The sequence below is a fragment of the Nestor notabilis genome, unplaced genomic scaffold (assembly GCF_000696875.1).
Source record: "Nestor notabilis isolate BGI_N333 unplaced genomic scaffold, ASM69687v1 scaffold9638, whole genome shotgun sequence".
NCBI lineage: Eukaryota > Metazoa > Chordata > Aves > Psittaciformes > Psittacidae > Nestor > Nestor notabilis.
Window position 1 is genome coordinate 301 of NW_009940695.1, and position 17,424 is coordinate 17,724.

Consider the following 17,424-nt stretch of genomic DNA (forward strand, 5'->3'; position numbering starts at 1 on the left):
TCCACCGTGTGCCTGGGACTGGAGGCAGAGCTCTCCGTGATGTAACCTGTGCTTTCCTTGTACAAGTTGTGTCACCTATGGAAGCTTCCAGTGGAATATTTGGACAACCCGTTGTGAAAGGATGTTGGTAAATAAGAAACTCAGTCTGTAAATCTGAGGACAGGTTATACCTACTGCAGCTCTGATACTTATTTCAAACTCAATCTTTGTTTGAATTCTTCCATTTAATGCTAAGTGAGTTACAGCAAACGAAGGGATAGAGTGGGTATTTTTAGTCTTTTTTATTTAGTCTATTCTATTTTTAGTCCTTTTTATTTTCCCCCTTTAAAATTGTAGGAAGGATTTCTGCTGGGAGAGGTGAGACAGGAAGAGACTTTTAGCATCAGTGATTCACAGATCAGCAACACTGAATTTCTACAAGTGATTGGTAAGTAATAGAAACATTGAGAAATTCTAAAGGAGCACTGTTTTCAGTACAATTCAGTGACAATTATTGCACTGTGAGACCAGCCCAAGATGTTCCAGCCTTTCAGAGTCCCTTTTGCTGCAGTGTTTGTGTTTGATGTGAGGAAAGGAAATGGTCCTTTGCTATGTACAGGGTTCTTCTAGTTTATTGCTAAGCACAAGGACTGTGCAGCTGGTTTGTTGGTGCTGTGAAATGTAAGAGAAGATCTCAGATCTTGCTGTAAAGTGTTGTTCATTCAAGCAGATATTTTTATACATGAGGAGCTGTTGCATGTTTTTAGCTCTGTGGTTCATAGAAAATAGGAAACCCTTGAAGGAAAATGCCCCTTTTGTTTACATATCTATCACCCAGTGTTAAAATACCTTCTTTAAAGACCCAAATGTGTACATGGCTGTGTGGATCTGACTCCAGATAACGCAGCAGGGTCTGCCTAAAGCTGAGCTAGTACACAAATGGCTTGTAATGGCCTCTGAAATGTTATTCTGATGGAGAACTAATGGGCAGTGTGTGCTACACGGTTACATCTTAAGATGCTTGCCACCTTAAATTAGTGATGGTTGTGTATTCAAGGATCCAGAACGTGAAGTAGTTTTCTGTTGCAGTTATTCCTAAGGAAACTTGGGTGCTAAAGTGACAGTGTGAAGTGTCAACTAGTTACGATTGAGCTAAATCACAAAACCCAGAGGCCTAGGATTTGTTTTGTGGATATATAATCACTACCAAAGCCTTGTATAAGGGCAGGCAGCTGACGACTCTGCTCAGACAAAAGCAGACGGTACTACTCGGTGATAACTGCTCTTAGTTGTAGTTGTCAGTGTGATAAAGCACTGTCACCACCCGCTGCCTCAGCGTGCTTTCATAAACCAAGTGTTTGTGGTGTTAAAAGTTACTCCCTTGTTAGATAACTCTTGTCACGTCCTTGGTTACAGTTAATATCTGTACTGGAATTTCTGCCCCAGGAGATCTGCTGGATGTGTTTATTGTTCACCAAATTTTTACTCTCAGTATTTCTCCATTGACATTAACTCTCGAATTCCCAGTTCCACTCATGAACTGGGATTGACAGTTTTGAGGCATTGTTGTCACAGATAAGTTTTAATAGCCTTACTTGTCTGTTGTCTCAAAGCTCAGTGGTGGTGTTTGAGTATATGTGTGTATATATATCGTAGATTTCTATAAAAATATGTATGTATTTTTTATATATATAAAAATACAAGTCAGGATGCAAAACTTAAATGGTGAATGATAGCTCCTTCATGCAATCTGAGCAGTAGGCTTCTTGCTTCCTGTTTTTCAAAGCACAAGGTCTGTGTAGCAACATAATAACCCAAGGTTCAAGCATGTACTCTCAGTTGTCTTCGTCAACATATTTGCTGTAAGGAGCTGGTCTAAGATGAAGTAATTCCACTTGCTGGTTTTGTTTAGCAGATTGTTTCCACAGGTTCCTGGATGTCAGTGTGAAAGTAATGGGGTTGATTAGACTTTTAAACAATTCACAGAATCCCAGACTGGTTTAGGTTGGAAGGAACCTTGAAGCTCATCCAGTCCCAACCCCTGCTATGGGCAGGGACACCTTCCACTAGAGCAGGTTGCTCCAAGCCCCTGTGTCCAACCTGGCCTTGAACACTGCCAGGGATGGGGCAGCCACAGCTTCTCTGGGCACCCTGTGCCAGCGCCTCAGCACCCTCACAGGGAAGAGCTTCTGCCTCGGAGCTCATCTCAATCCAGTTCCAAACAAAGTCAGTCAGCAGCTGAAACAGCAGCATCATGAGGAGTTGTTGCCAGTGGGAATGCAGTTTCTCAGCAGCACGTCTGCCATGGGTGTTCAAGGCCTTGTTTTGACAGTGGCTAAATATGCTGAGATGCTCGTGTGTGCAGCCTGTTGGTCCTGGGAGTTGTGATGTGATTCTGCCTGTGCCGACACTGCAGTGATGAGCAGGCTTTGCCTTTCAGAACAGCACGTCGTGACTCATCCTCCAGGAGGGAAGAGCCTGAACACTAAGTTGCTGTGCGCTCCAGTGGGGTTCTAATATCAGAGCTTGAAGTAATATTGCTACAGAAGTACTATTCAGGCTGAGCAAATACAGCTTCAGACAAAAGTTATGTGATTGAGGTATAATAAAGGGAATAAAGGATAAACTGTATTTGGTAAAAAGAGTAGAAGAGAGCTTAAAAGAAGTATTAAGTACCACAAAATATCTGTAAGTCATGCTTGGTGTTAGGGAGTTGATGTGGATTGGCTCTTTGCTCCTGATGGAACTGGATGAGCTTTAAGGTCCCTTCCATCCCTAACCAGTCTGGGATTCTCTGAGATTATTACATTTTATTACATTATTACATGTTACTCATTTTATTATGATTGCATTTATTACAACCTCTTCAATGAAAAATACTCTGCTTTTTAATGACTTTTTAATACTGCATATAGCAGAATCAAAAATTTCAGCTGTTTTGGAGTGGTCTTTAACCCCTTTTCTCATCAGAGATTCTATTTGCCTTGCCTTTTAAATACTCCAGTGTGTAATGTTTCAGTGATGCCCTTCCCCATTCCTGTTTTTATCCATTGTCATACACGCTGTCTATAAATGCAAGTAAACTGTTGTGGAAAGGTGTGTCAAAAAGAAAAAAATCACAAATGCCTTTGTGAGGAGCTCACAACTATAAAATAATACCCATGAGTGTGTATTTGAGGCTCAGATATATCTTGTCTCTGAGCGAGTCTCTGTCTTGCTCATTGTTAAAGTATGTCCCTCTGTAAAACAGCAGACTAGAAAGAGAAGTCTGTTTTCTGGGTATGGTGCAAGTCATCGGCTCTTGTTGAGACCTTAAGGGCAGTGTGTGGTGTGACACAAATGATTATTTGCTCAGTAGGTGTGATGTGGAAAGTTGATGCCAGATTTGCCCCTGGAATGTTCTCTTTACCTTCAGCACCTGGACATAAGTCTCTTTTTGTTTGTGTGTTGCAGAAATCCATAACCACGAGCCTTGTTCAAAACTCTTTAGGTAAGTGTTTTCTGTTGTCTTCCTGGGGTGCCTGCACAATATAAAGACTGAACTATATCAGCATTTCACGTGTATCTACCATTGCATTGCTTACTCATCTGATGGTATTACAGAAATACATGTAAATAGCACCAATTCTGGCACTGAAAGTGAGTTTATGGGTTTAGTAGCACTTACCTTAGGTTAGAAAGGGTGCCAAGGTGGCCTCTCTGGGCTTATTTCTCTATCCCTCTGCTCTTCCACCTCTTGTAGTTAGTGGAGGTAGAGTAGCAGTCAGATCAAATCATCTCACTCTGATAATGAGGATGAATGTCAAAACCAGTTTCGATCAATGTAGTCTGAGCTTAGCTCTGCTTGGGCCTCTGCTAAGTCACCTTAGTAACTTGCTGTTAACAGGCTGCTTTCTAGTTAGTTGTACTCACTTGCACCAATTAATTACTCTGAAACCTTCAGCTTACTCATTACTTCTGCTTTCTGATCTCCTGTACTCCAGATTGTAAGTTAACTACAGGTCTAATATATTCTATTTAGCAGCTTCCATCTATTTATGTGTAGCTTTTTTCTAGAGTCTTCACTGTTACAGAGTGATGGCTTCTAAATTGCTGTCTATAAATTCCTTTTAGAAGGAATTCCCAATTAGTCTTTGTAGAAGGAATGTCCAGTTACTCTCCTCTTGTCTGTCTTTAGATGTTCCTGGCCACTTTAGACTCAGTACCTTGGATATGATGGTTGCCATTGGTTGCCTTAGAAAGAAAAGCTGCAGGCTGTCATTTGCTATCTGATAATTACAGAGAGGATACTCTCAACTCAGTGTTTTAAATGCTAGAGACTCCACAGCAAGGTAACATCCCAGGTTCTCCTAGGCTCTTTGTGGTTCCTAGGGATGCTTCATGCAGCTCACATCAAACCCCCTCACACTGAGTGCTTCTCCCTGGTCAAGAAACTGGTTGTTAGTAACTGAGCTGAGGGAGGAAGGAGTCTGTTTCACTGTATGATTTCTGCACAAGAAAACTGATGAATTCATTTACTTCAGAGCACAGGGGAAACTCTCACACTTCATACAGCTTTTATCAAGAACAGAGCAGGCTGTTAGTTTCTCTGTTAGTTGTAGCAGGTGCTGATTTTGGGGCATTTCTGCCTTATCCTTTTGACTTCAGCATAGCCAGTCTGATAAAGCCTAATGCTCATCCACTCATCATAACAGGCTTGGTTCCAGTGCTTTTACCAGCATGTGGGAACTGAATAAGAAGGAAGGCTTTTAAAAGGATTGATTTCTCTGTGCAGTTCTCAGATGAAGGTGTTTTGTTACATACTAGTTGCTCAGTCCATAAGAAAACTGTTCTTATAAAGCACAGAAAGAGGAAGAATTGGATATGCAGTACTTACTGGAATGCATAAATACTGTGAACATGAATTGAAAGGTTATGCAAATGTTATGTAGTATCTCAAATTAGTAATTAATTGTAGCCTTAATATTCACAAGAACTTGAAACAAATCTTATTTCCACCCTTATTTACCAGCCAAGTACTGAGCTTAGGATTTTCTGTTGTGTTTTTTTACCCCCCCCACAAGAGTTGAGATCACAGACCTCTAAACCAGAGTGTTTTCCTGCACTGCTTTAGGTGTTAGTGGTAGCAGCTCTTGGCTAAGGACTTGGCAGGTAAGTGAAGGAGGAACTGATTTTCAGACGTTTTCTCTTTGCTCAAGAAGTGTGATCTACTTGAATTTATAAACCTCTCTGTGTAGATAGATTTATAAATTCTGAAGTCTGTCATGGCCTCTAAAGAACACCTTAGGGTTTGGGCCTCAGTTTTATAAGCAGAGCCAGATGGAAAGACCATGATACTTTGGGTTCTTGCTGACCTCAGGGTAATTGTTTTGACTTCAAGAGTCCAATCATGTGAGTGTAATTGCAGGACTGGAGCTCAACGAATGGATTTGCAGCTGCATGTAAATGGCCCTGTTTTCCTTTCTTCTTTGGCAGGGAGACCTCCTTATCAGAGCAGGTTGCTGGTCAGAATGAAACGACACAGTCCATGACATACATACTCCTTGTAGGGGCTGCCAGGGAAATACTAAGCATCTAACTAATATTGTGCAATGAAAGCATTTTAAACCTAATAATTACAGGCCTCTTGTATTTCATTACTAGTGGTTTAAAAGTGGTTAGAGTTTTTGCTCCAGCTACTCTTACGCATCTAATTGCAATGCTCTGCACTCTCCTCTGTAAGCAACTGCCTCTATTCAAACCAAGGCTTCTAACTGTGCTCTATATGGCACCAGAGTCAGATCTCCTAAGTAGGTGGTGTGGATACTGACCTATGTTGGTAAAGGTAAAACTACAGAATCTGCTTTGTGATGTATAGAATGTCATCTATTTGAAGAACAGTATAAATTCTGAATAATAATGTGTGTATGTAAACTATGTACCTACCTTTCTCTCTTCCTTTTTTGGTTCAAGCTTTTATGACTATGCAGGCAAGGTTAATGAGGAGAGTTTGGACAGGATTCTTAAAGACCGAAGAAAAGTAAGTTCTGTCTTTTCCTCCTTCTGGTCATTAGAGCCTTTAACTAGAAAGATGGGTTTGCAAAACAGAAGTAGCTAACTAGAACTAATACCTTCATCTGATACTGATCGTTTAGTTTGACCCAAGGTTTATTGTCTACAGCAGTTGGTGGATTTGTGGCACTTAGGTGGGGTAAAGTCTGAATTCCCTGAAGGAATGCAAAGGGTTTAAGCTTAACTCTCCAAAAGTGAAGGGAGACCCACTCATTTCTGAGCTACACATGGAGCATAATGTTTGTGTCCTCTGCTGCTGAAACCAAGGTGTAGCTGACCTGAAAACCTGTTCTAAAGAATTTGTTTTAAAGGGTTGTAAGGATAATTGCAATTTTTGCGCTGTCAGGTTTAAACTGGACAAACTGTTCCATCAGTTACGTCAGATGTTGTCATTGCTTTACATCATGCATATGTTGTTAGTAGCACAACCAGTGTTAAGAAGATTCAGTTTTAGGAGTTATGTGTCAAACCTTTTTCAAGGTTTCCTTCCACACTTGTAGTGCACTATCTGTGATTACTAAATAACTGATTCAGAAGTTCTGCACTGATACATCAAAGAACAGAGCTGCAGATGTGGTTCCTCAGGTAGGGAAGTGAATCCACCAGTCGCTTTGCTCTGGCAGGAGGACAGATGACAACTTGCATGGTACAATTAATGGCAACTGTGGACCTTGTTAGATGTAGCAGGAAAGCATCTAGTACATGAATTTGGCTGATGAGGTTTGTTTAGTGCCAGAGTGATTAAAATAGGACCTTTTTTTCTTGTTTGACTGATTTTTACCAAGCAGCATCAAAGCAACATCGTTCCAGCTGCTCGTAGCAGTGCTGGTTGTGTTTCACTAGTAGTAAACTGCCAGGGCATGGCCAACTCTTGGGATTTCAGTCCCCTACAGGTGACTCAACTGTAACTCTTACTCCTCTGAGTAAGAATGCCTACTGTGTGAATCCTTATGCAAAGCATTGCTCAATTGCTAAGTGCATTTGCAGTCTTCATTTTCTGTTCACTTTTGCTTGCAGACAAGGAGGAGGGATCTTTAGGGGAGCAAGTCCTTAATCTGTGCAACTTCTGCACAGATGGTTGTAATGCTTCTTTCTTGTCTTGTTTCTTCCAGAAAGTGCTCTAAGAATAAACTCCTCTGTGTATACTAACATATTTATGCTGAGTACATAGGTGCTTTGGGTGTATATACATACAAAGGGTGTGTATATAAACATACAGACATGTATGTTTATATGCTGATGATGGAGTGAGTTGCCAGTCTCAAATCCTGAATTCTGTAACCGCATAACTCTCCTCTAGAACACTATAGTAAGTTCCCATTTCAGGGAACAAGACAAAAACCAAGTAAAAACTGTCTCCCACTAGTTTTCAGTTGAATTTTGCTTTGGCAGGATCTACCTTGCAGGGAGGCTCTGGCAAGATGTAAAATATGTAGAATCTGCTCTATCCCACTGAATATATACATGCAGTCTTAATGCATCATTACATGAGAGTACCTATTCCTGAGACTCTTCCTAACCCAAATTGCTCATGAGGAGTCCTTTTTCAAGTCCTTCTCTTCAATTAAATGTTAGTTTACATGAAGGAAAGGAGTTGAATACGTGTTGTATACAATAGAATCATGGAGTTAGAATGGATCTTATCTGATCTGCATAAGAATCTTTCATAATTCAATATACAGTGAAGTAATTTTATTGTACACAGCAGATTAGTCCCATGTGTCTCATCAACAGCCATGAGTTTGCAAACATGTTTGTGAAGCACTGGAAATGTCTTACAAATCAACACAAGTGAATAGGCAGTTGAAATACTTAGTGCTATGGAAACCCCACATCTGCTGTGAGTGAAAACAGCTCAAGTCTAATAATGTGATGATGCTCCAAGGTTTTGTTGCTAAAATGGAACAATTGGAGGATATTGGAAGTGGGATCTTGACTAGCACTTGCATGTTTGTAGCACAGCAAGGTGGAGCACTAATTAGGCATGTTGTAATAAGTTGTCACTTGTTTCAGGTTAATAGGTTCAAACCTGTAGTAATTCAGGCTGATTTTATTGTAATAAAGCTATTGGCTAATTCACATGATACCAGAGTTTCAGCAACTTCATTATCAGAAGGTAAATCTGTATCTCTCACTTAATACTTCGGGTTTTTTCTGATGTACTTTGATTACAGAACGTTATCGGGTGGTACAGATTTAGGAGAAACACTCAGCAGCAAATGTCATATAGAGAACACATCATCCATAAACAGCTGACCCATATTCTTGGAGTGCCTGATCTTGTCTTCCTCCTCTTCAGCTTCATTTCCACTGCAAATAACTCAACACATGCTTTAGAATATGTGCTTTTTAGACCAAACCGAAGGTAAGCAATGTCTGTATATGAACCAATACTCATAGTTTGTTCTGCTGCTTCTTTCTGTTCTTTGTACTCAGGACTATTTTGGAGTTTGTACAGTCTCTTTACACATAAAGAAGGCTTTGTGATTGCCAAGTGATGTCTTGGTGTACAGTTGTTAGGGATCCGTGGCAGTGTTCAAGGCCAGATTGGACAGAGCCTTGGGCACCATGGTCTAGAGTGAGGTGTCCCTGCCCATGGCAGGGGGTTGGAACTGGATGATCTTAAGGTCCTTTCCAACCCAAACCAGTCTCTGTTTCTGTGACAGCTATTTTTTTTTTTTCCTGTGCAAGTAATAAAGTTTTGGGATGAGCAAAAGTTATTTTCAGTCTTTAAATCTTCAGACAACATCAATGACAAAAGATTTTTAAGAGAAATCAGATGTCAGTACCACATTCATTATAGTAGACCTGAATATAGCTTCACCCTTGTATCTGTAGTAGTTTGAATGCCCAGTTCAAAGGTTCTAAGAGGCACAGAGGTAAGTTCATCTCAAGGGAGTTTATCATGTATTTATTTTGAACATGACTTCTAATATTTAGCAGCTTTTATAATGAACCTAATGCAGAAGATTTGAATTTAGAGGACTTGGGATCATCGGAGAGCTGGGATAATAATACCAAGGCTATTGTAAATAATCTTTTGCAAATGAATTAAGAAGTCTTTCTGCACTTTCTCTGCAGGTATAATCAAAGAGTGTCACTTACTATTCCTAATCTAGGCAACACTAGTCAACAGGAATACAAAGTTTCTTCAGTGCCAAATACTTCTCAGAGTTATGCCAAAGTTATTAAGGAACACGGGTAAGGACTTTTCCTTTGCAAATGAAGCACAGGCATCAAGCTCTACCTTCTGTACCTTCCAAAGGACACTACAAACACCCATTTCAAGCAGGAAAAAAACTAATTTTGGAGGAGAATGGTCAGATCCAGTGTGTTTTTTTTCCTGTTTAGAACTGAATCTTTCAGAAGGACAAAGAGGATTCAGTGCAGTGATCTGAAAAGTGGGGTTCCTATGGCCAGTTGGTGCTATGGACCTTCTGGCTGGAACTTGCTTGGTTTATTTCCACCCACACCCCCTCCGAAGAATTCTGTCTGTAATCTCAGTTTAAAACCTGAATTCTGACTTGGAAGTGTTGAAGTCTTGTTTTCTTAAGCAATTTTAAGTAAACGCAGCATTAAAGTAGCTCTTCAGACTGTTAACACTGACATTATACAAGCTTAAAGATTTCTACACAAGTTCAATCTCATCCAATCGGACTTTCTTGTTCCAGAAGGAATTTTTGGTATTGAACATGCTGCTGTCCAAATTTTGGTTTTTGGGAGTATGGTATTTTTTTTTTTAGCAATATAAAGTACATCTTTTATATATGGTTATATATATATTCACAGGCAATTCACAGGCAGCATGAGCTGGAACCTTGTGTTGGCTTTTCTGACTAATGGTTTCTGCTTCTTTTTTAGTACTGACTTTTTTGACAAAGATGGAGTGATGAAGGACATCAGGGCTATCTATCAGGTTTATAATGCACTTCAGGAAAAAGTACAGGTAACTTCCTTTAGTTAATGTTGCTCACTATGGATGTGGCATCTTCTGTTTGGCCTTTGGCTAAGCCAGGAGTGGTTATTGCTCATAATTTATTATGAACTGTAGGGAAATAAGTCTGAGTAATGATGGAATGTGCCAGGTTCTAGCTAATGGGTGCATTTGCAAAGGCTGCTGTAGAACTGGTTGATCTAAATAGCACCAATTCTTTCTCTTTTGCAAGTAAGAATGATTTAATGCTCAGGGATTTCTGGGAGACATCAGCTATTTTTAAGAGCATGTGTTGAAGAAAAGCCTTGCTGAAGGCTGTGGGGATTTGCACAGGTTTAAAGGCTTGCCTGTCTCAGTTTCAAAATGACTCCTGGCTCTTAGTATGTAGCATGCAGCAAAGAGCTCCATCTGTTAGTTAAAACTTGTGAATGTTTTGTGTAGAGCATGAGTGAATCCTGCTCCAAATGTAGCAAAGCGTCTGAAAGTGCCCGGAGTGTCAAATCTACTAAATGTGAGCTTGTCAGTTCACAGCTTGTCCTGTGTGAAGAGCAGCGAAGCTCTGCTCCCTCAGGAGCACACACATCTGCTAATTGTGCTGTAGTCACAGCTTATTGCCAGGCTTTCCCCTTACATCTGCCCTGGAGGGATTTGTGTCTCTGCTCCAGCTTTGCTGGTTGGCACGTACAGGAGAGAACAAGGTAGTAATTCCTCCAACCATCCCCTGCCCTGCTTGCGCAGGAGAGCTACTATTTCTTGGTGGAAGTTGCTGCTTTCTACCCTGCCTTGTAAGGTGAGCAACTTGCGATGGGAAGGCAGGCAGCTTTTGTGCCAGCTTCAGGAGACATGAACATTTACTGTCAGAGGTCTATCCCATTAGCTAATGGCATTCTGTAAGCTTGTTTTTGCCAAGAGCACATACATCCTTTCATGCTCTTGCTGCTGTTTGAATTGGTGTCTGGAAAATGCAACATCAATCAGGGAGTTGTCTTCTACCTGTTAAAACTGTGACCTTGGTGTATTTCACCATGTAAATCATGCTGCTCTACATTGTTTACAGACCTTAAAAGTAACTTAGGTGTTAGCTAGCTCCAGGAGCTCCTATCTTTAAAATGACTGTTTCACAGAGAATGTGACAAGACTGGAGATGAGTTTTCTTATTTCCAGTACAGGGAATATGATTTTCATCACAAATTACTTGGGAGAGTTTATATAATCTTATATGAGAATGAGATATGGAGCAGAAAGCATGGTTAATGTTTTTCAGCTCTGTTGGTAAGATCACTACTAGTAACCTTTTGGAGAAGGACAAGTAAATGGGTAGTGATTTACTGGTTTAAGACTCATCAGTGCTTTGAGAGTTGTGTACGCTTCAAACCTGATCATACGTGTAGTGACCAATGCTGAATTTCTGAGGAAATAAGTAAATAATATGCACTATGATATGTCTAGATTAAGAAATAAATCAATATTATTCTGAACTGGTTTTAAACTTAAGAGCCTTCTATGAAAATTTTACATTCTTTTCCAACCAGGTTAGGGAAATCTTGTTGGAAAATCCATGGTCTTGTTTATTTAAGAGATACCAGTCCCAAGACAACTTGGGACAGTTGTCCTGAGTCAAGTGTTTCATACCTCTATCCAAATTTGGTCTAGATGCCTTTATGCTACATTTTAATCATGCTACTATAGCATTCTTGTGCTAACAACAGTGTACTAAAAAGAAAACTCTCTTGCACTACGTAGGAAGAACTAAGTTTGGATCTTAGTACAAGTCTTCCTGTAACAATGAATTATTTGGAAATGCTTTTCCTATTGTGCAGCAGTTGGGAATTGGCAACAGCCAGTGAGGAAAACCATCTTCAGGTTGAATATTACTCTGTGATATCATTAACTCCTGATCTTAGTTTCATGCTTTGAATGGTTTCCTGTCTGGTTGTAGCTTTATTAATGTGGTCGTGAAAGTCTTTCCTGTATTTCTGCAACATCTTTGCATATCTCATGTTTTTCTCCTAGGCAGTATGTATAGATGTAGAGAAAAGTGAACGTGTGGTTGAATCTTTTCAAGCTGATGTAGACAAGTTAAAAAGGCAAATCGCCCAAAAGAAAAGTGAAAAGGAACAAGAAATAAGTAAGTTGCCTTTTAATTGTTTTTGTTTTCAGATGTTGTAAGGAAAAAATATCTTGAAGAATTATTTTGAATTGTATTTGTGATAGGTCATAGCAAGAGGAAAAATAAATCACATTGGGAAGGGTATAGGATGGGTTTATAGTGAATGATACCTGACGTGTGAAAGGATGTGTACTTCAGGTGTTTCTGTAGGAGTCATCCAGCGTGAGCATACTTTAAACAGAGGAGAGAGAAAAAGCTGTAGAGAAAGAACAAACAAGTCAATTCTGGAACTAACAGAGGAAAACATCAGTTGTAGGGAAGGAAAAGTGGAGCAAAGCCAGGAATGGAAAAAGCAAAGCTAAACACTGGAGAGATGCCATTTGCAGTATTTCATAGAGACAGGGTACTGTGTTTACAGGCCAGCAGCTATCAGTGGCTTTTTGGAATCTTTATTCCCTTTCCCACTCCCAACCCCATTCCCAGATACGAGCCCAGCACTAATGAAGTTAGAGTTCAGTTCTGTTACTGGGCACCAGACAAACTGGATGAAGGATGACGAGTGCAGAAGTGATGAACATTGATGTAGGTCTCGGGTACTGTCTAGATGATTTTTGACCCTGTAGCTGTTCGTGGCTGTATTGGGTTTTTCAGTATTGATTTAGAGCAGACTATGTACATTGTTATCCTTTCCTCACATTTTATAGTTACTGAATCCTGACTTAGCATTTATTGCATTATTTGCTGACTTAGTGATGAACATGACTAGAATTGAAACACCACTATTCAGTGTTGAACTAAATCTTCCCAAAAGTCCATTTTGAAGTCATTCCTAGCTTCAGGAGTATCTGCTAGAAAGTGGAAGGAACTATTTAAATGCAGAATATTGTTGGAATTTGCCTGCCTATTTCAAGTACCATATCATCACGGGTAGGAGTTTCAATCTGTAGTAGCTTTAAGTCCATGAAACCACAGAAATAATGTCCTTCTTGCAGGTTTAGAGCTACTGTCTATAGCCAGTGTGTTGTGGGAAGCCAAATTGGGTAATTCTTTATTCAAGATAATATTTATTCAAGGCAGTACAATCAGTACAGTCTTTCTAGGGAAGCTCTGAATGGAGAAATTATACTCCTGCTGTGTTTTGAAGACCTTTATTCATATCAAGTTGATTGGGTTTAACTTTCCATGATGCAAATAAGTCCCATTAAAAATCCATGGCTTTATTAGGACTGGTTCTGCATTTTCTATTAACAATGCAAGTTTTCACAGCATGTACTCAGGACTGGTAGTAATAGGTGTATATTCACCTTCTGCTGCTGCTCCATGGTTTTCTGAATCCGTGAGGCCTGTTGTGTGAGCGTACTTGCCTGGTTGCTTCCTCCTTCCTAGGGATGGAATGTGGCTTCAAGAGACTTTTGCTTAGCAGTAGGTAGGTGTTTGTGAAGAGCCTGGCCCTTCCTATGGAAGCATTGCTGATCTGCTTTAATTTGTGAGGTAGGGGAAGGCTGAAGATGGAGAGTAGGAGCAGAGGGTAGGCCAGAAAGCACACAGAGGCAGTGTTTGCTGAAGTTTTCTTCCTTGTTTTGAGATGGTAAGCAAATAACCAGTGATGTTTTCACTACAAGATGTTTTTTGTCTGTTTATCTTGTTATCTAAAGCTGTATCTGAGACTAGAAGATGGGTTAACACCCTAAACTGTGCAACAGGCCCCTCTGCTGCTATGACTGGCTGGTTTTAGTTTTTCCTGTTATCACATGAGCATTTCAGAGCACAGTTTGACCCGTCAGCCCAAGTTCTTCCTTCTCTGAACCTCAGAGATAAGGTGAAGAGCCAGCATCAGCCACAGCCCATGTGAAAGGTGGAAGTGGCATGAGTCACTGCTGTTTCCTGCTTGGCTGTAGATGAAACAGCCAGGGAACTGCTACTACATGTGCTGGTGAGAAACAGAGCTGGGTATTTAGTGTGACTGGAGCTGATCCCAGCCCATATGGCAAAAGTTGGGGGAGGAGGAGGAAGAGCAGTCGGTGTTAGCCTCTAGGTACTACCAGCAAAGATGCAAATGCTGCACTGAAAATTTATGCCAGAGCAGAGAATCATGTGAGAGGGCTGAACCAAGAAAACATGCAGCTTGGATCCCTGCAGTATTTTTAGCTGTGAGTACCTAAATACTGAAGCTGGCCTTCTGTTCTCTCCCTTTCTCAATAGCGGGAGAATTTCCTTGGGTTTAGAGAGTTAAATGTTCCACTTAATCATTCCCTGAGCTGGAGGGAAAGGGATTCAAATTCCTGTGGTGGTGTTATGGGAAAGCTGCTTGTTCTTCTGAATTCTTGGTTACCAGGTTGAGAGTTTAACACTCCTGCATGAAAATCAGTTGAGGCTTTACTTGCCAGATCACTAAAATGATTTTGTGTCTGGAGGAGCATGTTTGAGGGGTAGTGAATGCCATGCACTTCCCAGGTGCCAGGAGATCTCCCAGTTCTTGTATTGTGGATCAGGAATGAAGGCCGTTACATAGGCACTTGAGGGAATTTTTATTCCTGAAAGGAATGACTTGATTAAAGGAACTCTTCAGCCTTGTTTTTTGCCTTTTCCAGTAGCATGGTTTTACAGCAAGGAAGTTTTTCCTCATGTCTAATGTCCACACCTCTAATTCAAGCTGCTTCCTGCTTACCTTTCTACAGCAACCTCTTATGTACATTTGAAGACTGAAACTCTTTCCTCTGTCTTCTCATAATATGCCAGTTATTACAGTCTTTCCTCTTAGGTCATGATCTAGATGAAGATATCCCTGTTCTTTGCAGGGGGTTTGGACTGGATGACCTTTGGGGATCCTTTCCAACCCAAACTATTCTATGATTCTGTGATATCTGGACCTCTAACAAGTCGTTTTATAGAGTTCCTCCATCTTTTTCCTATTCAGCTGTGGTGTTCAAAATGAGATGCAGTATTCCAGTTGTAGGCATTACAGCACATACTGAAATAATGCAGTTTCTCACCAGCTGAGCACACTGAATGCATGTTGAGATTTAAAGCTGACATAAATCACCAGTCAACCTGCAGAAGGATGTCGCAGTTCCTCATCTCGCAGTTTGTGCAGTTCATTATTCCTGTGCATATCTTCCTGAAATGAGTTTCTAAATCATCTCATTTAAGATCAGATTCCTGTCGTGGTACTGTTACACTTGCAGCTATTACTAGCACGGTGCCATCTGTAATTTTAATAAGCATGATGCAATTCCATCATTTAGGTGGTTGATGTGAGTATAGTTCTGGTGCAGAGCTGTGGGAGCTTCATCTTGATGAGTCCATTGCAGTTGTTCTTTAACCACTTCTTCAGCTATTTATTTTTAGTCCTCATAGTGCTTATATTGCTGTCTGTTCCTTATGAAACATGGAGGTGCTGTGAAATCCTTAAAGGCAACACATACCCGTGGCTTTTGGTCTTGCTTTAATTGTTAAAACCACATGGATTGGAAAGAGCCCCTGTCCTTAGTGGAAAACAATGTTTATAGCCACTGTCTTAACTGTACAATGACTTAAATAGAAATCAAAATGTGGACGTGGTGGTTTTACCCATTATGTGTGGCCTTTCATAGGGGACAAATATCAGTGATGGTGTCCAGTTTTTCCAGTACAGTGAACAACATAGCAGTGTCACACTAGTGCCAGAGCCCTGATGGTGGTTCACTGTGCCAAGGCTATAGAAACCCAGCTTCAAAGGATGAGTCTTGCTCAGCTGGCTAGTTGAAAATCTAAATACAAGTTATTGTGGGAGCGTAGACTTTTAATGCCAGCAGAAGTTAAGAATGACACATGGACAGAGCCTCGGGCAACATGGTGTAGGTGAGGCATCCCTGCCTAGCTGGCAACTAGGTACCATTCATCTGCTCACTTAACCCCCGCCCAGGTGGGATGGGAAGGAGAACTGGAAGAAGGTAAAACCCGTGATAAGAACAGTTTAGTAATTGAAATAAAGTAAAATGTAATAATAATAAAAATAATAACAATGATTTTGTTAATAACAGGGTCCAAAAGAAAAAAAAAATATGGAGAAATGAACATTTAAAAACTAAATCACAAGTGATGCACAACACAATTGCTCAGCACCCACTGACCCATGCCAGTCCCCAGGCAGTGATTGGCCCCTCCTGGCCAACTCCCCCCAGTTTATATACTGGGCATGATGTGCGGTGGTATGGAATATCCCTTTGGGTAGCTTAGATCCTGGCTGTGCTCCTTCTCAGCTTCTTGTGCCCCTCCTCACTGGCAGAGCATGAGAGAGTGAAAAGTCCTTGATCAGGGTCGGCACTACTTAGGAACAACTAAACCATCAGTGTGTTATCAGCACTGTTCTCAGACTAAAGCCAAGCACAGCACTTGACCAGCTACTAACTCTCTCCCAGTTGAAACCAGGACAAGCAGGCACAGTGAGTCCTGGCAGAGCTACTTCTTGATGTGAGAAGCAACAGAGAAATAAAGAGAGAGGATGAGGTGGAAAGAGCAGCAGGTTATGGAAACTTCCTGCAGCTGTGTTTTTAGGGGAGTTAAACTGGAGGAAACAAACTGCACAGGATGACTGTGAACATAAAAATGCAGCACACTTGCTCTTGGATAGATTATTTGCTTTCTGCCATCTTTTGGTTTTGAAATGGGATCACTGGGATGGTGAAGTTCTGCTAATACTGATGAGTGTCATGGGCGCCCTGCTAAATTTAGGGAAGGTATTCTTTGTGAAGCTTGAAGAGGAGGATGTAGTTAGTAATAAGCAAGATGTAAGATGATGGTGAGGGATAGTGTCTTCTGTAGTCATCAATGCAAAACTCAGAAATGTGAAAGATGAATAGTAGAGGCTGAGAGGAGAATATCCAGTGCTGGAGTCTGGAAGCAATGCCAGGGATTAGCATTTAATAACAACCACCAGCAAGACAGAGAAGAGCTGAGGGCGGGGTGTGCGATGTTACACCCGGGTTATGTAAAGCATGTTGCAAAGTAAGCATTAAATACACCAATGTTCTTTGCTTTTGTAGGAATGCAGCAAGCAATTTTAAGCAGGCAGATGCCAACAGATAACTTGGAACCTATGTTTGTTCCACGAATGTCCTACACTGGATTTGCTGTGGAAGGCTGCACACTTGAAGATCCGGATGTCTCCGATCCTCCTCCTCCGTATTCCGATTTCAATGCAAGCAATCAAGAAAGTACTGTGGGTCCCAGTCTCCTAGAAAGCAATGTTTTTATGCCTCGACCTCAAGCAGTAGGTTCTTCCAGTTACGTTTCCACAAACACAGGATTGAAATATTCAGGTAATGGAGCATCCATGCCATCGTCCCAAAGAGCGGTCGGTTACACTCGT

General features: G+C 40.8%; 1 protein-coding gene across 1 annotated transcript in view; it reads left to right on the forward strand.

The window, feature by feature from the left end:
- Positions 1 to 336: 336 nt before the first annotated feature.
- The window catches only part of FAM175B (family with sequence similarity 175, member B), a gene marked incomplete at its 5' end in the record, with an annotated part of 17,544 nt that continues 456 nt past the window's right edge, over positions 337 to 17,424 (forward strand). The window contains 8 exons of the mRNA XM_010020488.1: positions 337 to 427; positions 3,433 to 3,469; positions 5,932 to 5,998; positions 8,205 to 8,395; positions 9,112 to 9,231; positions 9,892 to 9,976; positions 11,978 to 12,092; positions 17,099 to 17,422. Of these exons, the coding sequence (XP_010018790.1) occupies positions 337 to 427; positions 3,433 to 3,469; positions 5,932 to 5,998; positions 8,205 to 8,395; positions 9,112 to 9,231; positions 9,892 to 9,976; positions 11,978 to 12,092; positions 17,099 to 17,422 (1,030 nt within the window). The remainder of the gene's footprint in view (positions 428 to 3,432; positions 3,470 to 5,931; positions 5,999 to 8,204; positions 8,396 to 9,111; positions 9,232 to 9,891; positions 9,977 to 11,977; positions 12,093 to 17,098; positions 17,423 to 17,424) is intronic.